Raw genomic sequence first — 21,956 nt, 5'->3', positions numbered from 1 at the left:
AGTCATTCCCAAAAAGGCTCTTTAATATGTAAGTTCATTCAAATGAGGAAATTTTGTTATTTATCTGTTGTTCTAAAATCTCTTTCTCACYGTCTCTCAGCCTGAAAGCGGATGACATGGTTCATGACATTTATATTAAAGTRAACCTTGTATTTTTTCCTTCCTTCCTGTTTGAACCCTGCAATGAGATTATGATGACGACAATATTCCTGGTAAAATGCCTTGTTTCTCAGAGAGCTGTGCAAGGAACAAAGTTCTGGTGAGGATGATGGAGACAGATTGATTCCCTCTTTGTGTCTGTAGGACCTGAGTCATTCTTAAATGATTCTTCTGAGTTTTGTTTTGTGGGGACGTGCGGAGCAGTCTGAGCACTGCAAAGGAATCTCAAGTGACTGTGTACTTTCAGGAGTAAAAAATGCGGCCTGTTGACACCCTACAGCAAACCATTTAGGAGATTATTGTCATAGAATTTGTAAAAGCTTTAAAAAAGTGCTTCTGTCCTCTATTGGAGATGCTGTTTTGTTTTCAGTCTGTACTTTTTCCTTGCTTTCTGTTATTTCTTTCCGAGTGAAATAATCACTTGGAAATTTGGAACATGGGGAAAAGTGAAAGTCCAAACAGGAAAAACGATAGCAACGTTAATGCTGAAGTGTTGGGAGACGCTGACATTTTTTGATTTCTTTTTCTTAGCAGGGGTTAGAGATWTGGGAAGATTCTTAAAGACAAGCTTAGAGTATCTTGTGAGAGGAAAAAGTACTAAACTGGAAAGAAAAGAATAGATGCCATCATGCCTACTGGGCTTGTCTGATTCTTTGATAGAACAGATAAAGATTGCAGGCTACAGCAAAAGTTAAAATAGACCATAACATCTTGGATTCTGCAATTTTTTTCTTGCCTGTAATTTTTCGTTGAACTCGCTCAGAAAAATCTGTCTTTTTTGTAGCATCAGACTTCAGTTTATCTGTCAGGAATTAAAGCCCAGTAAGTGGACTTTCACTTCSTTTGGTGTGAGATACGCAACTCTATCAATATGGTACAAATGGAGATTTAATAATTTTTGGTTTGGAAATGCATCATGAGAAGCCTAGTGACAAGTTTTGAGCACAGACTGCTTTTTCTGCCTTTCCCTTTCAGTTCGTTTTACTGTTTGAAATTGTAGGAGGTGGGCAACTTGCATTTCTAACGAACAAGCTGGTTTATGCGATTAGTCGTAACCAACTTCTCATACTCTCTGGAGTCCTAACAAATGAGACTGTTCTTGTTCTGTGGCTCCTCCAGTTTAGTGCCCTCTCTGTATTCCTCCCCCATATATTGACAGAACAGAGTTGGAAAGATCTCTGAAAAATGACCAGCTTAAATGTCCCTAGATGGGCTTAACCCAGTTCTGGAGATACTTGGCCTTAACTGAAGAAAGTCTCTAGGCRTGTTTGATTTTGTCCTGCCGTTTAGGTAGACGAGGTAAGAGCACTCATTACAGTTGCTAATGATTTTTCAACCATGGTGAATCTAATGTCTATATGGACAGGAAGCTTCTAAGGACTTGTCTCCGTTTGAAAAATATCTAAATTAAGTTTGTGAGAATTTCAAGTGTGATTGCTAATTTGGCATAAGTCCCCATGGGAACATTTATTCTGGAGTGGTTGATTCTGCAGATCATTTTCTTTAGTTTCCTGTGTAGGCATGTCCTAACCTAATGAGAGATTTAATGGCTTTTGTGAAAACGACAGCATATTCCACATATTTTTCAGGCTCAGCATTAAGTAGTATAGGCAGCTAGAATATAATATCCAGCTGGCACTGTGATTGTTCAGAGCAGGAAATAAGACTTGCCTTTCATTTGTTGTATTTTTGTCCTAATATAACCAGTGCTTTTTTCAGACTGAGGGCCGTCATTTGGTCATGAAAACAGGCTCTTCTAAACGCTCTCCTTTCTGACATTCTTGCTTATTCTTTTTGTGCGTGTGACAGGTGAAACCCAATGCAAGGGAAATTTGTAAAAGCTCGAGTTTGCTCTTGATTTGGCTTGTCTTGACAACGGAGAAGTCTGAAAATGCAGCTCTGTAAATTGAGAAAAGTTTTTCTTTACTGCATCATCCAGAGCCCAGATGCAGATGTTTGCCATGTAGTTGACGGTCTTCTGAATATGGACAGCATTCGTTTGGAAGCTCAATAAAATAGTTCTCTCTGTAAGGAAGACATAGGTTTAAGGTCTTTGTGAATCTCACTGAGTTAAGTCATGTGAGATCCTCACGTGTAGCTGCACTATCTCTGTTCTCACCATGGAAAGACTGAGCTTCAGATTCCTCGTTGACGTTGCCAGAAAGGTTGGGTGAGATGCTGTGCTACTTCTAGAGCTGGGGAGACAATACCAAACAAACCTCATGAGAAGTGTGTGATTTGCTTTACAYAGTATTGGACGTGCTCAGATGCTGTGTTGGTGGCTTTGTATAAGAACTTACAAGAGAGTTCCTAGAGCTTAAGGCTTAATTAGCCTGACCTTCTGGAAACCACAGATCCGTGGATTTTTCCCTGGAAGGAGCCTAATGACTATTTTGGGCTACTGTTTATCTTCAACAAAGCCAACTGGTCTTAATTTGGAGATCTCAAATCATGAAGAACATGCCACTTCCCTTGATATATTTCCAGCAATTAATTACCCTCTCTGATTAAAAAAAAAGGGGGGGGGAGGGTCTGGTTTATAGTTTGGATTAGTTTCCAGTTTTTGCTCCTAAAAGCCTTTCTTTGCTAAATTAAGATGTTTTTTGATACTTGATACTTTTGCCTTTGAAGGGAAGTCATACTTCTGTAACCAAGTGGTCTTTCAGCTTTTATTTTGGATAAGATGAATACATGGGGCTCTCTTGAGTCTCTCTGCAGTCCTTAAATTATTCTTGTTGTTGCACCCTGTTCATTTTTTCATCATTCTAGTTAAAATGTAGGCCGCTTTTGCAGTGTTCCCACAAGGAGAGTCCTGCCAGTGCCATAGACAAAGGCAAGATTGCCTTTTAAATTTCTGAGTTCCTTTGTACCTGCACAAAAAAGATGGTATCAGCCCTTCTCATAACGCCTTGAACTGGGAACAGTCACGGAGATTCTCTCTCAGGGTCACTGGTTTTCAGATTTTGTGCTCCAACTGTAGTACATTTGGTTGTATTAAAATCTGCTTGGAGCAGCCGTTGCGCTCTGAATTGCTGTGTATGATTGGCCTGCGCTCTTCACGTATCGTCCAAGGACCATTCACAAATCTTATTGGCTGTGATTGTATTAATTTCCAGATCAACGGTGAACGTCCTGGATCGTATCAGGCTCCACATCAAGCCTAGCAGAACCCTGCTACAGCTAACGCTGTTGATGATGATTTTCCATGGATGACTATTACTAGTGAGCTGTCAGTTGGCCAATTCTAAATCCATTGAACATACTTTACTGATATAGGATAGTGCTAAGTTTTTAATCAAAAGGTTGCATTCCACAAAAATTTCTCTGTTACATTGCAGCAGTTACATTTATCAGCCTAATCTTTAATCTCATCTAGGAATGAAATCAGCTGTGTTTAACAAGACCTGTTTTCCATAACATTGTGTTGACTGTCATTAACTGYGTTCCTGCCCTTTTTAAGTCTTTATCAAGTCTGATTCAATTTTCCCTTATTTTGTCCAGAGTTGATGTCTGGTTAACTGGGTTATAGTTACTCGAGCCATCTTTTTGCCCTCTTTCAATGTTAGCCTATTAGAAATTGTTTTCCAAATTTTCTTAGTGTGCCAAAAAGGCAGTGAAAATGAGCCTGAGGGTCTCAAAGTTCAACTGCTTCTTTGAGGACTCCTCGCTTACGCTATCTAGCCCTCCRAGGAAGCTTTCTGGTGGAGTGTGCAGGAGACTCTCAACTCCATTCCCCTCCTTGAGGCAAGATGAAGTGTCTCTAGAGCATCTCTGACAAGTATTTTTCTAGTTTTTCCTTAAAATCTTCCTGTTTAGAAGATACCTGGGACTCCTTTTGTAGCTGGTCATTGTGCTTGGCTACCATTTTATTGAAAGGTTTTGCAATATAGTATTTCTCCGGTAAATGAAGACACTTACCTACCCCTGTAGAGGACACRCAGCATAATCGATCACCATCGTCACTGGAAGAGGGTTACGGTCTCTTCCTTTCCTCTAGGCAGAACAAAGTCCTTTAATCTCTTCTCATGAATCATATGTTTTCTAAATGTCTTACCATTTTGGTTGCTTTCCTCTATACTGTGGTTTGTTTACGACTTTGTACGTGGACTCAGTACTCTGTGGCCTTGTCAGCATTGTGTAAAGTGGAGCAATGCTGTCTTCCAAGTGGCGCTTTATTAAACAGTCTCAGATGCCTTTTCCCTTTTTCGCAAATCCATTGCGCTGTTGACGTCTTTTCGCTTATGATCCAATATATCCCCAAGGTTATTTTCTCTAGCCCAGCGGCCTCGTTGGTTATTCTCTACCTGTGCTGCGTATGCTGCTCTTGCACTTGCCTTTATTGAATTTCATCAGGCTGTTTTGGTTTGACGCAATTTGGTCGTGACATATCCACGGTGGTTGTGTTCTTGTTCCATTTTTGCCTTAGTCCTGTAGGTTGCTTTCAAATAGATTGTTTTGTGKTTTTTTTTCTAGTATCTTTCTGTTGATTGCAGTGGGAGTTAAGTCTCTAATTTGCTTTAGCAGCTTTTCAAAGTTGTACTACCTAGCTCTTTCCTTTTTGATCCCCAAAGCACTTTGAAACTTTGTGAGTGAATCTAAGTGGTTTGTCTCTATGCAGATTCCTTAATTTTTCCTCCATTAAGTTATATTTGTGAAAAATCTGCCTCTTTTTAAGGGATGCCTATTTTCGTTATGTTCATATTTCTTTTAAGATGATAACTAAAAACTACAAATGTCACAAAAGTTAAAATCAATTATTTGAATCTAGGCATTTTAAGAACGTGATTGAGTTAGTAGACAGAGAAATATTTAAATGCAAGTCTGTTCTTCTAGACTCTTGTGACTTCCAGTTGAATGATTATTTCAGCTTTATTGGTTGTAATGAGGTCCAAGACAAGTTACTTTGTATTTGAGCTTGACTGTGTTATAATTTATCGCCTACCGTTTTTGGAAACTAATCATGTGTAACTCCTTGCTGCGTGAGCTTTTCGGTGTGCCCCTCCTGTCTCCTCCAAAACACCACCCCGCGTGCCTGTGGAGTGGCATATCCTGCTGTCTGTCTTGGTGCTTCCCAGAACCTACTGCTGGGCTTCAACCCGTACAAACGCACTGAGCTGAGCTGCGGTAGGAATTCGGTTCTTCCGAGTTACTGGGAGCTGTAAAGGAGCCATTCCCCTCTTTCTCTTTGCAAAGGTATATTGCAGCCATCACTTCTCTTTTGTATCTTAACGCCTTCAAACTCCTGATTTTAAAGTCTGGTCACGCTCACATCCCACTAGATTTCTTTTTCTTTCTTTCTTTCTTTCTTTTTTTTTTTGCCAATCAGAATCTTATTTGTTCTTGCTTGTTATTCAGACTCCTAGCATCCATATATAGCAGCAGAGAATTCATTTTCTTTGCAGACCCTTTTTCTTGTCTGACTTTGAACCTCATTTACCCTTCTAAGTGTCCTTCCCTTACATTTAGTTTATTCTTTTCTTGGATGCATCAGCAGTTTCATCTGGGAAGGTGTCTTTCTAGCAGGAAAGATGCTGGCTCTGCAGTTCGTTAAATCAGTGTTCCCTTGCAATACAGTTCAATTACTCGTCCCAAATACTCTCTTCTGTTGCACAYCCTTGGTCATTTCTTCAAATCTTTYTGAGCACTGGATGCAGGGATCAGCAGCCTGTGGAGGTGCAGTTGGACTGTGCACGGGTTTGGGGGGGCTCATAGCCTTGGCGTTTTGCGAGACTGGTTTGCAAGAACAGTGTTTTGCAGTTTCAGACTCCTCTTGGGTTCTGGACTCTGTGAAAGCCGCTGCTGGGTGTAGAAGCAAGCTACTGTTGACTAGCAGAGTCCTGCCTGTTTGAGAGGTGGTTTCTACCACTGCCTGCTAGGTTTCTCTTGGCATGCCTAACCTGGAACACGGTGGAGAAAAAGTCTGGCATGGTACCATATTGAGATTGCCAAACCTTGACTTAGACTTTCCTTTTCAGCTCTCTTCCCAGATCACTGAAATCTTTTCAGCTGTTTAGTTTCGGCTGGTGCAGCGTTGCTGGTCCCACTATGCATGGTTCCTCCTCCTGCCCAGAGTGATCAGCCAATATTTGTGATTGTCTGTTGACAGAAGAAATCGATGATGGCCAGGTATCTCTCCGAGGCAATCTCGCTGATTCGCGCAGTATGTTTGCAGAGACTGGTTTTCCTGAACATGCTTTGAATCGAACGGCAGGAGACAATTTTGCTCAATATACCAAGGTCGTTCTTCTAGCTAGCAGTCCACATGTGTGTACGCACGCTTTCACTATCACTTACACTATGGGTATTTCTCGGGTTGTCCTTGGCTTCCTTTTGCTTTCCTGACGTTCTTCATTGATGTTTCTGCCTCTATCGGTACGGTCCGTTCTTGCTCGTTCTGTGGCTTATGTACTTTCCTCTTCTACTAAAATAATGCCTCTGTGTTTGTGTTCAGCCCCTTGTGAAATCTGTTTGCACACATATGCTTAGGCCAGTTTTTGGCCAGCCCTGCTAGCTTTTATCTTTTTCCTCCAAAATTCCTCATAACAGAATTGTTTTCAATGGAGACTTTCTGGATAGCTTCATAATCCAGTTCAGCCTTGTGCTTTCCTTCTGGGGAGAGAACAGAAGGTATCTCTGCTGGAGAAGCCAAATCTGAAAGCTTTTTTATCGTGGCCTGTGTTTCGCTAGTGGTGGATGATGCTCTAACCATTAGATCATGGAAGACCTAGATCTGATTCTTTCATGTGCATGATTTCCCTGTAGAGCACAAATTGCATAATCACTTAGTGCCTCAGTTTCCAATTTGAAATATGGGATAAAAGGGATGATGGTGTTCTTTACTCTGCAGGCGTGACAGAAGGAAACATGAAATACTGGGAGATGCCCTGATATACCCACAGGGATGACTCGTCTCCCTCTGCAGTGCTTGAAAGAATGAGAAGACTGTTAATCCTCTGCTTGTGCTCACCTGGTTGGGCTATTCTGTTGAACTCCTTACGGGGTTTCTCTTTAAGTTTTATACAGACTTTTAAATAATGCCAAATGTGCTCTGCTTATTTGGAGAGAACATGTAACGTCAGCGCTGTAGAGGCTGTTTTGATGTGTTACTAGTTTCAGCTTACAGTTCTGGATGGTGCCTTTGATCTGTAAACTCTTGATTTGAATCTTATCTGCTTGTGGGACCTCTTTCCCCAGGATTGTGCTGGGAGTCAAGATTAGCTGGGGTTTGCTTTGCTGACAATCTCATTTTTAAATCTGAGAGGACTTCAGCAGGATTTTCTTCTGGGGCAGGGGGTGGCCCTAATGCTGGAATACTTTTTCCTCAATGTTATCAGAATTTTCTGGCTATTAAGATAAGCTGCAGGGCTCTTAGATCACTGAGTATTTTGCCGTAGTGGCAACTGGAGGAAGACGTATGTGTCTGGTGGTTTCAGGTTTCATCTGGCTTTTCTAGGATTTTACCTTTATATTATTATTTGGCGTATCTGACATTGTGCTTTCGTTAACCAGAAGATAGCAAAAAGAACACAGTGGAAAACAATTCCTTATTCTTTGACTTTTGGTTCCTACCTGCCCTCTTGAGACGCTGGCAGAATACCAGAGGCAGATGCTGTCTTGAGGGAGGGGGAATAAAGGGTCAGACTGATTTGTTTAAGCTTCAGAAGCAAAAGAGGTTTGTCTTCAAAGTTCATAATTTGTTCCAATCAAAACTGTTGGAAAAATCTTGCAGACCAACATGGCAATGCACATTTTCTGCATCTTGGACAGTTTCAAAATTCTTTCACTGTCAAATTTAATAAATACAGACTTCTGCATGTGTCAGATTCTGTGGGTTTATATAAGGGCTGTTTTTCGGGAAAGCCACTCGTCTAGAAAGTTTGAATTATGTCCATTACTGTTACCTTTGGCTGTGTTGCTTCTACAGGAAGAAAAATGTAAATCGTTACCATCTGGTAGGCATAAGATCCTAATTTTTTTATTAGCAGCCATATAACACATCAAATAAACGTCACCTGAAGAGCTAACCCTAAATTCTTGCTGATTTGATGTCTAAAGGGTATAAACCCCCTTGTGCCAAGGTGCTGCAGAGCAGATTCTCAAAGGGATCCCTTACTGCCATCTGCATCTAGGTTGGAGAAGTGTGATTGTGCTTCATGACTGCAAATTCTTGAAGCGTTGGCACCCAAATCCAGGAGTGCTGACGTTGTTTGAAGGCAACAAAGTTCTGTGTAGGTGTTCTGTAATAATTTTAGCTCTTTTCCTTAATACAGCAAATACTCTTTCTGAACTAAGGCTGTTCCTTCCCTGCTGATGTAAAATATGTGGCGCTTCAAAGGCTCCGAAATCCAGGTATCAGGAGATGGTATTTCTGTGAAGCAGCATTTAGAATGTGTACTAAAAACACTTGAAGTACTTTTATCGCATCCTTGTTTGACCATCCAACCACTTACAAACTGTAGTTAACAACGCTTTTATGTGGTAGAGAAGTGCCGTTTAACGCAGTTCCCCATCTGTAGGATGTGCCTCAGATGAGTTGCAAGCTTGGTTTCGTTGCTGGCTTAGGTGGATGGAAGTCCATAGTGCTGCAGAAGAGGTAGGCCAGAGCGAGCAGGAGGGAGGGCAGATCTTCTGCCGGTGGCATAGTTTCAYGAGGCACCTAAGTGACTGGCTTCGTTGCACTTTTTGCTGTAGCCTCCTGGTTGTATTCCTGCCTGGTGTGGACTTGCGTTCGGGAACATGTGGCTACGGAGCAAGGAGGAAAGGTGAGACTGCTCCTGACAGAGCACTGGAACAAGTTGCCCCGAGAGGCTATGGAGTCTCCATCCTTGGAAATATTCAAAAGCCATCTGGACACATCCTGTGCAACGTGCTCTAAGTGACCCTGCTGGAGCAGGGGGTTTGGACTAGATGATCTCCAGAGGTCCCTTCCACCCTTAGCCCTTCTGTGATTCAGTGATTCTTTGGGTAACGGTGTGGGCTTAGTTTGGCTTCAGGGCCCGTTTGAAATGGCACCCTCAGGTGTCATCTCGATRTTTGAGGTGAAAGGGCCTGGGCGTTTTGTTGCCCCGGCTTCTACCTGCATGGTTGTATTCCCACCCTTACACTGCTGCCGGGCTTGTCTGATTGCTCGGCGAACTCATCCAACGCACCACACTGGCAGAAGAATAGCCTATGAAACAGGAAAGCATCTTGCAAAGTCTAGCTTGCTAGAGGGACGTTAATTTAGGGTCAGTTTGTGGCATCTTCCTGGACTTCCAGCAGGACAATTCCCATCTTTTTTTTTAATTATAGTGATGAAGCATTTCTTTTGCCTGCCCAGGAAGATAGTCACTAAGAACTTACTTGGGGATTTTACCATTTAGTAAAGATGGAGTGGAAAAAAATCTAGAGATTAAATCACTCTAAGATACATTCCCAAAGGGAAACGAGATAGCTTTGGTAGAGACCTGTAGTCTCTACAAATCTTTCTGTATGGAGATAATTTAATGGGAGTAAGATTAGTGAGGCGTCTCTAGACTCTATTCCCAGGAGAGCAGAAATCTGCTTTAACTGGAACCGATTTCTGGGAGCCATACTTCCTCCTGGGATGGTAACAGTAAGATTGCTCAGGAGCAGGATAGATTGTAAAACCTCCCCACACTTTACATCTCCTTCAAGTAGACTGAAGTCCAATAAGACACAGCACAAAAATTGGCAGCACCTGCAAAAACATGGACTCTATTTAGGAGTTTCGGAGATGATCCTAAGCCTTGCAAATGAGTTACTGCATCAATGTGGATGTAGATCCTGGGTTTGCGTTTTGGGCTTGTTTTATTGAATATCTCATACTTCCGTTAGAAAACAAAATCCAGGATTACCGCAAAGAGCGCTTGAGATTACTGTGCTACCTATTTTCTTCCTGAGCTGGTTCGCTTCTGTATTTATGCACAACGCACAAGAGCGAGGGGAAAAATCCCCACCAATTAAAATGAAGAAACTGAGATAAAATGTTATCAGATAAGCCGGGGAAGTTAGATACCTGGAAGCCCTTGCAAGTAGGTTTTTGAAGGTGACAGTATGCCTTTAATCTGAGACGAAAAAAACCCCGTGCTGGTACTTAATCTTTAACAGCAGTTCTGTTTTCCAGAATGTCCGAGCCCGAGCTTAACCAGTAAAAGTGCTCYTCCTTCGACATTTGCTGCTTAGAAGTCTTTTCTGCAAGGATAATTTATTCCACTTCGACAKTGTGCCTGCAATACAAATTAATACCAAAGCGTTAGGATTTTGTTCTCATATGTACTCAAACGAAGAGGAAAAAGAAAAGAGCATATTTATAAATGGATTTCAGATAATCTGGGATGACAAACACTAAAATATCTTGGCTCTAAACATATATTTGTTGCCACAGCATCAGTATCTAGTAGGAAAGACTGCTGGGTGCTGTAAGCTTTATTTGTATATGCTGAGTATACTTTGAGTCCTTCTAAAATTTAAATTCTGGGTTTCCTTAACTTACTATGTTTATTTTCAGAATGATTGCACCGTCTCTAATGCATCTTATCAGAAGCTTGTGATTTTATCTTAATGTTGATTTTTGCCTGGGTGTCTGTCTTTAAAGGTAGCAACAGTGCAATATGTTCTTGTTAGCTGAAACGTAGCTGAAGTGTCATGTGTAGACTCATTAGTGAAGTGATATAGCACAGTCTCGCACATTCTTGGACTAAAAAGCATATTCCRGTTTAGCAAAGAATAAACTGAAATTTGTAGCGAAGGCTCCAATTCTCTTTTTCTCTTTAGAAGTCTTAAATGCCCTGTATTTTTACTGTATTTTTCACATTTGATGAGAGAATCAGTACAGTAAAATAAAGTGTTCTGGTTTTTCTTTTCCTTTTTTTTTCTTTGACCCTTTTAGCAAAACACAAAGGGAGCGATAAGATGGAGGGCTGTACTACACTTTCCTAGAAATTGTTGCTTGAAGGAATTTATCATTTGGTTTGAACCTTTTTGCAGGCATGAACCAAACAATAGATACAATAAAGCTGTTTATCTGATAAGCATTGTTTAAATGGGATGTTTGTTTTAAAAATGGTATAATTTGTGGGACTCAAATGACCGTRATTTTTATTCTCATGGAAATAAGTGTATGTATTTGGACTTGTGGGGCTCCTGTTGTGGTTAGCTGCTGTGAAACGGCAGCTGATGGACCCTTTTATCCCAGACAGTGCTGGACTAGCACGTTTGGTAGTGCTGGCAGGGGGTGCTTAGGTAACTAACTGGCCTTTGCCGAAATGCGTAGGATTGGTGAGAACCCATCACCAAGAGTTAAACAGCTTACTTTTTTTTTGAACATAGATCAAGAAAGTTCTGAAAATCCATTTTCTAAAGGTTGTTGTTTTCAGTTTATCTTTCCAGGATTCTGCCTCTTACACATAGGCTCACAACAAGCAGCTCTTCAAAAATGTCGTACCATACGAACGTTGACAGAGCGCCAAACCTCAGATAAAGGAATGCTTAAAGACTTGAACTCAGTCTTGTTTGAGCAAATCCACTTTGCGAGTTACTGCCGGCTTACTGTCCTGCCTAAACAGGTTGCTAGTTTTTCTTCACTATGAAATGAAGTCCGGTTCACTGTACTCACATTGCTATTTTCAGACTGGAGAGCAGAAACCAGGAGAGCAGCAGCCCTGAGAAATAACCCTCATTCTGCCATGCCTTCAACCCTGACTAAAACTTCTGGGGCTAAACCTTGTGGCTGCACTAAATGAAACCATTCTTTAAATTCCTTTCCAGTGAACTGTGACTTCTAAGGAATTTTAGTGCCAAATGACATTCTGATTAAGCAAATTGGTACTGCATTATCACATATGGCTGATGTTAATCACGTTAAGAACAGCTGTTGGATTTCAGACAGTGATCACCAACAGATTATCGGGGTGAAACGGAGGCGTTTCAGGAGGGTGGCAATGACCTGGTCATGGATCTGGCAGTATTTGATCACCGCTCTTGAAGGGGTGTCGCTGGCAGCGTTTGTGAAGCACGTGCGGATTCACACAACGGTAAATCGGGACCCCTGAAGCACAGAGAGCCTGCTTGGAGGCTGCTGGTCTCCTGACCGTCCTGACTGCAGGGACAGTGGCACGTGGGAACAAGCCCCGTGCAGCAGGGACTCGTCCCCCTGTGTCGCATGCTTGAGCCCGGTGGGTCAGGGGATGTGCTTGAGCAAAACAGGTTCATCTAAACACAGGGGGAAGGTGCTGTAGCAAAACAGGTGAATACAGTTTTAAAATTTATGAGCGTTTTGCGTAGAGAACAAATCTGATTTCTGTATTTGGTGTTAGGTTTGTACAGGAAGGCCGCATGATATGCGTTTCAGCATCTTGAAGTAGCAGTTGGAAAGGTTGTAGAGGAACAGCAGAAACACCAGAATAGTCTGAGGACCAAAGAAAACACGGCACAGGCAAGTTCAGCATCTCCTGTGGATTTGAAGTGAGGCACGTGTTTTTTATTAGGGAAGGGGACTGCCGTCGCAATGGCTGATCGCAGGAAAAAGTGCTTTTTCCGTCTCTTGAAATTCTCACGTTTGCTTGCTTTTCTTTAAAGCTGCGTGGGCAAATACAAGTTATGCTCTTGCCAAACACTAGCTTCTGTCCACGGGCATCTAGGGGATGTTTAACAGCATGTGGTGTGCAGGAGGTAACTTCCCGTGAGGCAGCGGTCTCGTCTGGCCTTTAAATTGCCAAAACCGTGGACGTATCTTCTCTTCTTGGGCGGAAAGAAAGAATTGCAGAAAGGCACCAGGCAAGCAGTGTTCGTACTGTTAACCTGYGGCTGAGTTACAGAGAGGTTGTGTTAGAAGCTTGTGGAGTCTCTTAATTGAAACATTAGTTTTTACTTTAATGGCCCAAGGTTTGCATTACAATTACTACCTTATTCTAGTTAAAAAAAGAAAAAAAACATACAGAATGGGAATCTAGTAAGGACAGTCTTTGGCTTATGATTCAAATTAATCATGAGCTGAACATAAGCCCTAAGACATACTTTAGAGGCCATAATAACTATTGGAGCAGACTTCCATTTCTGAGAGCTAAGGGTAAAAGTAATGTATGTATTTATAACAGGAAATTTCTAAGAGTTCTAAGATACATGTGACGATCTGAGTGGCTCACAATTTGATGGTGCTCACAAGACTATGGATGGCAGCCAGCGATCTTAATTTAGAATCGTTTGAGAAAGGGATTTATGAAATACGGCCCCCTGTAAAATCGTTGTTTGCAAAGCATCTGCAAACTTTCTTCCTCCCCAAAGTAATATCATCCTCAGTGTGTTCTCCTCTGGCTGTGGTGCTCATGGAAAATAATTTAGAAGATTTTTGTAAAGGTCTAGTTTGAAGTGCACGTTAGTACCAGCTAAAATRATGCACTAAGAACACTGTAAAGCACATGGACAGCAAGACAAAGGTTCTGTTTAAATCCAGTGGCTCCAAGAGATGTATTAWAGTATCCATGTGTCTCCAGATGATCTATTCTGGTCATTGAGCCCAAGTGTCACCGAGACCCTGATAGGACTCTATTCATAGTAGTTTTCTGAAAATGTGACACATGCATCGATTAGTTTTTGTCTGCATCCTGTAGAASCTCTTTCTGCCACTCCTGCCTTGCAATCAAAATTGCTGATCTGAGTGATATTGGAAGTGATCTAGGTACACTTTAGAAATATTGTCAAGGGATTCAGCACTAAATAAATTATAGGAAAGATGAGAGTCTAGCAAGCATTTGGATAACATAAGCAAGACTAATAGTCTTAACCTATTTTTTGAACAGYGGGATCGAGCGTGATCAAAGAAAAACAATTTGGCTGAGTGAGGGCTTTCTTTGTGCCAAAAGTTTTAAGAACTGAAAATGAGCCTCTGAGGTCAGAGAGTTAGGGATTATGGAAGAGCCTACGTTACGGATAGGTATGTTTATTTTTTTTCCCCATCAAGTAATTCACACACACTGCTGTACAGTAATGAAGACCTGAGTTTCCATAGAGTTAGTCTCTCAGGGGTCTCTGTTATCAGGGAAAAGAAAGAACTGAAGGGGTGGAAGGCTGGTCATCAAGGGGAGGCAGCTGTGCTTGAGGAGCCCTGGAATATGAGAAAGCGGAGATGCTCCTGTCCATCCCGTCCTACCTTTCTCCCATCTCTTGCGAATAACATTTCTTGCAATCCCTGCCCGTGTTTGCTCCTGAAGCAGGGATTTTGGATTTTGTTTCCATACCGGATTCTCAGTCAGGGGAAGAAACTTAGATTAACCCAACATTTCTGATAAAGGCTTCCAGACTACTTAGGCTGTGCACACATTTTTGGGCAGTATACATGGGTTGCTCTTGCTTAGCTGAGCACAGCTGCATGCAGCGACTGAGCTGCCTGTACTGTAAATGGGTGTGCAGAATCCCTTCCTCGTACCRCAGGTCCAAATCCAGGTGAGGAATTGGGCTGCTTTCCAAGCAGGAGTGGGATAAATTAATTATTGTGTAACGGGCCTCCCCTTTTACAGTGGAGGAGCTGAGATCCAAAGAAAGTGGTTAAGTATGCATCAAAAAGTACTTGCTCACTGATACCGAGTTTCTTGCTTGAGATGCCCGAGGCATGCGTTTTCAGCGAACCTTTGCATCTTCACAGCACTTGATGTATCGAATACAGAGCTCTGTTGACAACAGAGGCAACTGTCAGGTCTCAGCATCTCAATTGCAGATTTGGCCTTGAGTGTCCAGAAAATGAGGACTGCGCAATTAGTTAATCAAGTAGAAAGAATCCTAAGCTGAGCATTACAAAGGCTCTCTATGGCAAAAGCTGGGAGAGACCAGCTCCTTGGGGCAGCGTGCAGCTTCATGCTTCATGGCAAGACCATACTTGCCGTTCCTGCAGTTCCTCGTCTCCTTTACTACGCGCCTTCCGACTCCCACAGCACGGAGGGGAGCCGTCCCGCAGACAGCAGCTTTATTCGCTCCTAAGGCTAATTCAGTCCTTGGACTGAATAAGGTAAAAAATTGTGAAAAAAACAGTTCTAAAAATATCATGTAAAATTTRTTCTGAATTTCTCTTTTTGTTGTTCGAATTTGCAGTCACCAGTACTCATGCCGAGCTTTAACGAAACAGAAATATGAAAAATCAAAGTTATAGCATGGCGCTATGTTGATCCTTAATGGTTTGGATAGGAAGCATAGACTTTTAACACACATAGTCAGCATGAGATTAGTATTATTTGTGCAAAGGGACTCTTGGAAGTTATTCATACTGTTTGGTGTTTCTTACTAYTTTATCCTATTTCATGTTGGAGGATGATGAGATAAGAAAAATCCTTAATTCAGGTACCAAAGGACGTAATGATGGGGAATCACAGAGACCCTTGTGCTGAACTTGTGGGGTGTCTGTTGCTGGCACAGATAAGGGGCCCGAGTGGAGAGGCAGCATGGTGAAATATGCTGTGTTTAACCATGAAAAATAAYGTGTAAAAACTACAAATTTCAGCAGATCTGGCCAGATTAGGGCTGATATGCATGAATATAGTTAAAAGCATGTCTTTAGTGTGATCTTTGCCTCACACTTTGGCCAAATCCTGCAACTAAATTTGAGATACAAGATACTCATGTAAGGCCTGCACTTTCGTAGTCTCGGAATAAACCAATTCAGACCAATTTCAGTTTCTCAGGGTCCAAAGGCTGCAAAATACAGCTAGAGGAAGACACTAAAATGAGAAAATTACAGCTTGGACAATTAAAATTGTATTAAAGTTGCAGCTGAAACTGAGAAATAGAAAGTTTGAAATAATTTTTACTGTAGCTCTCCATACAAGCTACACTTTATGGTTAAACACGATTCCACACAATTATGAAGACTGATTCTGTGCTTTTAATACATTAAATGATGCAAGTTGACTTTATTTAGCTGGAGAAATTTGGGTAAAAACTACTCTACTTGATGGAAATGTCATTCTTTGCAGTTAAATTTTGCTGTTCTGCTTACTGAAGCATGTAAGAGGGAGAGAGAGAGAGACCTAGAATGGTAATCTGACATTTTCTAGTATAATATTTTTTTCTTTTCTGCTGTTGCCTCTTTATGACTTTGTCCTTGACAGGCATCGCAAAATGGTAGCGACATTGCGCTGACTGCTGTAACATTGCTAGCCCTAATGGGGTTTCATCTAGCTCCGTCAAAATATAGCTGTGTGCAACAGCAGCTTTACGCGAGTGTTGCAGATTGTATCTATAATCTGTCTTTAACTGGATTTTGAATTTTGCTGGATATGTCTGTGTGCGTGTGTATATATGTAGTGTGTGTGTATATATATGTATATACATAATGCTTGAGGTAATGTTTTAAAACACACTGAAAAGCATCTGCTTAGAAATGAATACAAACGTGTTCGGTTAACACCAGTTTTTAGAAAGGCATAGTAAGAAGAAAGGTGGTTAAAAAAAAAACCACACATATGGAAGAGAGATGGTTTAAATCTATGCTGAATGCGATTTGTGAAAAGCTGTTAACAACTGTGTGCAAGTTGTGATCACTTGCAACCCCTTGTTTCGTTGGGGGTGTCAGTTTTATATTTAAGCTTTTATAGACCACTTAATCATTGAATATAACAGAGAAAAGTGAATTCCTCAAAGGATACCAAAAAGCATCCTGCTATTGGGTTAATTGGATACAAGTTTGAGTGTTTTCCTTTTCCTCTTTTTATTTTTTTTTTTAATAAAGACTAAATGATCTATTCAACTATTTCAGGCTCTGCTTGAGCTATACACACCTGTGTCTAGCTTACAGAGGGTTTTTCTCCCCTCTTAATTAATTAAGAGCACTTTCCTTCTGTTATTACTTAATTGGGTGTCGTGGGGAACCTGATGAGACCATAAAGTGGGCTTAATTGCATACAAGCTGAATGCATGATACTTCACATACAGGAGTGTCGCGTGACGTGACCCACAGCTAGTTATCATCTACTGATAGGGACAGTAATTGCTCAGGAAGCAAATGCAGCCTCCTTGACTCAGAATATTGTTAATTCAGCGTATCTTTTTTCTTGTAGTCAACTTGCTCCAGTTACCAGACTTGTGCAAGAAGCAGCTTTCCAAGTCAGGCAATACCTTTTGGCTGCCGGGGCCACGCGTGTCTTGTCACCCCTGTCTAAACCTTATCAACCCATCCCTAGTCTCTCCYGCTGAGAAAGAGCCGTAGGGTTTTCTTACTCCTCTAGGATTCACATAGCTTCACGGTTTGCTTCTTCAGCCTCTCCTATGTATTTTCTTTTTTCTTTTTTTTTCTGTTTGAGAGGGTGGAAAGAGAGAGCAAAAGAAGGGAGATTCTTGCCCGTGCATCACTTTGTGTCTCTCTGCTGAGCTTTCCCAGGCAGCAGGGAGGTCTGTGACCATCTGCAGTGGAGTTAACCAGTTTTATTCAGCATTAGACAGAATTATCAACAAGATTGTATGTGTGTGTGGGGGAAATGCTCTTCACATTTTAAGTGCTCCTTTAGCCTCAGTAACTAGATTCTCCCCTTTTTTTCTCCTCCTGCGCCTGCTTTTTCCTCCCCCCTCAAACAGCAGGTCCAACTGAAAACTTTGCAGAAATTCTCGGGCTAACCCCAGGCCTGTCTGCTGCTTTCCAGCAGAGTTTACAAGCTCTGCTTGGGAACGTAGTGCTGAATAATACTATTTAAAAGCCAACCAGACGGAGCTGAAGAGCTTTCAAACCCTTTTATTGTGGAAAATACCCTTGTTCAGTAGGCTATGTCAATGCAGTCATCGCGAAAGGAGTATAAAAAATTGTTGTCAGTGGCAAAGTATGCTTTTTCTCCTGGAAATGAACTCCTCTGCTGTCTGTTAAAGTACTTGCTATTGGATTTAAGATGAAGAAAGTCTCCCTCAAGACCATGGTAAAGACATAAGCAGGGACCTGGGCAGAGGCTGTATATGACGCTAAAGCTGACTTCTGTATGACTTTGAACGAGACCTGTAACATGTCTGAATAAATGTTTTTCTTTTCATATCACTGAAGTGGAATGATTGATACTTCCCTTGCAAGGCTGTTTTTTGGCTTTTTAACTAAAACTTCTGCACAGAACAATTATACAGAAGAAAAAGTCCTCATAGCTATGAATGCTGTCATTGGTGCCATTCAATAACAGTGGTGAGAACTGAAGAAAGAACTAACTTTTATAATCTTACACTGAAGTACTTAAGTGTCTCACATAGCAAGGGCAATTAAATATAAGAAGTGGCAATGAATGCAGTTTTTTTTTTTTAATCCTTTGGATTTTTGTTGATTCCAAAAACTGAAATAAAAGGAATTCAATAGTGGGAGGAACTGAATAGATTCCTCTTTCACTCTGTTTGTTGTTGTTACACCCTGTTTAATTTTTGCAGTTGCTGGTTGTGTTGGGCTGCCATGTGACTGCATTCTTGGTGATAGAGCTGGGTTTTAGCATTTGCTGTCCCTTTTGTTTATTTATTTATTTACTTATTTATTTTGCCTTTCTTACGTTGGTCCCTTTATATAATCAGCTGAGTTATGAGAATACTCAGTAGCTGACACATTTAGTTCATATATATTCATATATATATATGTGATATCATATTTTATGTATGTTCCTTCTCATTTGCCCAATCTGTTGTCTTACATTGAAATAAGAAGAATTTTGAAGAAGTTGCTAAAACAGTAGTGTTACTGCCGTAACTGTTTCTAGTCGGCATAAATTGAAAAGCACTGGAAATGAGGAAGCCGTCCGCTGCTTGAGAGCGCGGTTTGAGGCAAGTTCTCCACGTCCCTTTGAGCCTGCCTCCAGCCGTATTTCCATATATCCTGAGAAAGCGTCTCTCGTCGTGGCAGGAGCGCTGCAGCCCACGGCTCTGCTACGGTGAGGTTCGCCTGCGCGGGCGCAGCTTGCTGGTTGGGATTTCGGATGGAGGGCGAGGCCAGYCCGAGAGGCACGAAAGGGTAATGGYGGTGGCCAAAGCAGAGCCTCCGATAGCGCTGGGATGCCTCGTCGATCCCGTCCTGTACGTGCACCTTCCCTGCTGCCGGCCCAGGCGGGATCTACGACTTCCTCAAGGTTCAGCGCGGCTGCGGAGCTCTGGCTGCATCCRCTCTCGGGCTCCTGCTGCTCTTGCAGGCACGACAGAGGTTATTCCTCGCAGCAGTGAACGGTGTTCAACAGGGTGGGAAAAAAAAAGGTTCAGTAACAGCCTCGTCAGGGAAATTTGCCTGCTTCTATTTTTAGGATTATTATATTTTACATGAGAAAGGCTGCAATAGCCATCACATAYTTTAAATACTGAATTTATCTTAACATTTCCTATTTATTTGGCAAAGAGGTTTGGAGCCTTGTCTGCTGGGAAAGGCAGTGATGATTTTTGCCTGGCCTTCTTGCATACTTTTATAGACATGTTCCATGTAGCAAAGCTTGTTATTTTGCCCTCTTGCTTTCAGACACCCACATGTCTATTTTATGCCCCTAGTTTGTCTCACGCTTGAGTATAAATTCAATGCTTGCGGCTTAAAAAGGCGAGTTGTTTGTGGTGGGTAYGAATTTATTTAGGCGGCTGCTGCTGAATCTTCAACATCTCAGTTTGTGTTTATAAAAATTGCTGTATGGTAGGTAGGACTGTCTTCCTGCACCTGCGGATGCTCGGCTGCGTCTCGTCCGTTGCTCCCCGGAGCTTTCCTAGCACGCAAAGGAGTCAGTCAGGTGCCACGAACCACAACAATTTTTGCTGGGGAAAGCCAGGCGGAGAGTAGCATTAGCTGAGCAGCTGGCAGCACATCTATTTACCAGCAAGATAGATGAATTTGAAACAAGTTGATTCTATTGCCAATTTTATATATATATATATATATATATATAATGTGTGTGTGTGTGTGTATATATATGGAGTGTGTGTGTGTATATATATATGGTGTATATATATGTATATAAAAATATCAAATCAGGTTATGTACACTTGTTTAAACAATTAGATATGTAGCTGGTAGTTTGAGATTCTTTGTTTTCATTTTTGTACTCAGTAGGAAATGGAAAATGATGCATTTCAACCATGATAGCTACTCGTGGCTAATGCCCAGCTTCACTTCGAAATTGGAATTCACAGTCAAATTTCCAAGCGTTTATGTTAATAGAGCTAATTTACTTTCGATTGATTGCTGAGACATACGACAGACCTCTCTTAAAACAAGCGGCTGTATTAACAGGAGTTAACGAACTGGTGGATCAGTCTCTGGTCGCTATAGTCCAGGTTTTCAAAGTATTTATGTAGTGAGTGGTATTTTCCAAAAGCATCACTGCGGTTACATACGGCTCCCCCTGCAAACCGTGTCCTGGTTTGGTTGTGCACGTGTCTTTAGCACAGGGAACGTGTCTTTTACAGTGTGTTTTGCCTGTGTTTTCCAACCTCCTGCTTTTCTCAGGTATGACCATCGAGCAACAGCTCTTTGCTTTATACCAGGTTGCAGGCATGTGCAAAGAGACCGGGTCTCCTGCCTTGCTTATTTGCCCAATTAAATGTAGACGTTTTCATTCCAATTCAGCCTGTCGAGAAGCTGAGTAAGCTGCCTCCAGCTTCCCTCCCCACACTTGTACACCATCCTCTAAAYGCTGGGGCCAGGACGCTCCCCGTTCGTGGTCCCGTCGCGTTTCCACCCTGYGTCATCCCCAGCGGCAAGCCAGGATCTCAGCTCCGTCCTCTGGCCGTTTAATGGTTCAGCCCTCATTGGCATCGCCGTTGCCTGGCGCAGGTATATGGCAGTTTGGGATCCTCTGGTCCCGCAGGATGAGCCTTTGCCACTGATAAACTTGCATCATTAAGGGGATGATATCGTTAATACGTTTGTTGGTGTTGCACCGTTTTGGAAAACCAAGCGCTATGTAAAAGCACTAACCTATCTCAGCTAGTTTGGCTTAGAAAATAGGTGTGAAGCTCACTCGAATGAAAGACACTTCTCTTTTTGCCCCCTCCCCAAAACATAGGTGCTCTCTTTTAACTTGCAATTTGCGATAAATTGTTTGCATCCTCGAATACATTTGTGCCTACTTCAATGCTAAGGTTTTGTATCAGGCTGTGAGCGGAGAGCTGAGCAGGGCAGCAGCAGGACTACGGTCAAGCGTGCAAGGCTGCTCAATCTAAAAGCTCCCATGTTTTGCTAGAAACTGAGTATTTTTCTTAARCAGCGGCGGCAACACCACCAGCACTGAAAGGCGAGATAGTCAAGTGGGTTTTTTGTTTTGTTTTGTTCTTATTGACACCAGTGGTTCCTAGGAGTATAAGCTATGGAGCTATTTCAGCATCTGTTTCAAATGCAGCGTGCAGATCTGCTTGTCAGATGATTCATCTAAGCATCAAAACCTGGCTTGTGAATTTGCCTAGACTGATGGCTTGTTTCCTCCACAGCAAGGTGCTTCAAAGGCTACGGAGCAAGTGGCTGGCATTCCTTTTCACAGGGACTTTATTGCTCTAGGAGCTCCATTAACGCAACGCTGTTTAAAACTTCTCCAGGAGTTTAGGGTCCCTTTCTGTCATTTATACCACTGCAAAACTGGATTGCAGTTGTGATTCAGGCTTTTGTAGTCTGTGTACAAATCCAGAAGAAGAGTGAAATACTAAAATAGGGTCAGAAAGGAATATTAGATCATCTCTGATAATTAAGAGTAAATTAGATGATGCAAATTCTGAGCGATAACCAAGTGCACACTTCCAGTCCTTAAGGACTGGACTTATGTGTCACAAGTGATAGGAGAGAAGAGGGTATCAACTCCCAAGTTTACTTTGACAGGGCATTGCTGAAGATT

The 21,956-nt window shown here is 41.9% G+C and overlaps 1 protein-coding gene across 3 annotated transcripts in view; it reads left to right on the top strand.

The window, feature by feature from the left end:
• Nucleotides 1-6,261: 6,261 nt before the first annotated feature.
• Nucleotides 6,262-21,956, top strand: part of FAM168A (family with sequence similarity 168 member A) — a 165,989-nt gene continuing 150,294 nt past the window's right edge. For 2 of the 3 annotated variants that reach the window (XM_085318073.1, XM_085318076.1), the window contains exon 1: nt 8,881-8,921. In XM_085318073.1, the coding sequence (XP_085174199.1) occupies nt 8,896-8,921 (26 nt within the window). In that variant the 5' untranslated portion in view covers nt 8,881-8,895. Of the gene's footprint in view, nt 6,286-8,880; nt 8,922-21,956 lie in introns of those variants that run through there. The other variant, XM_085318074.1, reaches the window with a different exon arrangement.

Source organism: Rhea americana, unplaced genomic scaffold (genome assembly GCF_003343005.1).
Source record: "Rhea americana isolate MKP2758 unplaced genomic scaffold, rheAme1 scaffold_516, whole genome shotgun sequence".
NCBI classification, from domain to species: domain Eukaryota; kingdom Metazoa; phylum Chordata; class Aves; order Rheiformes; family Rheidae; genus Rhea; species Rhea americana.
The sequence above is the reverse complement of the archived record's forward strand: the minus strand, read 5'-3'. Positions and strand labels throughout refer to the sequence as shown.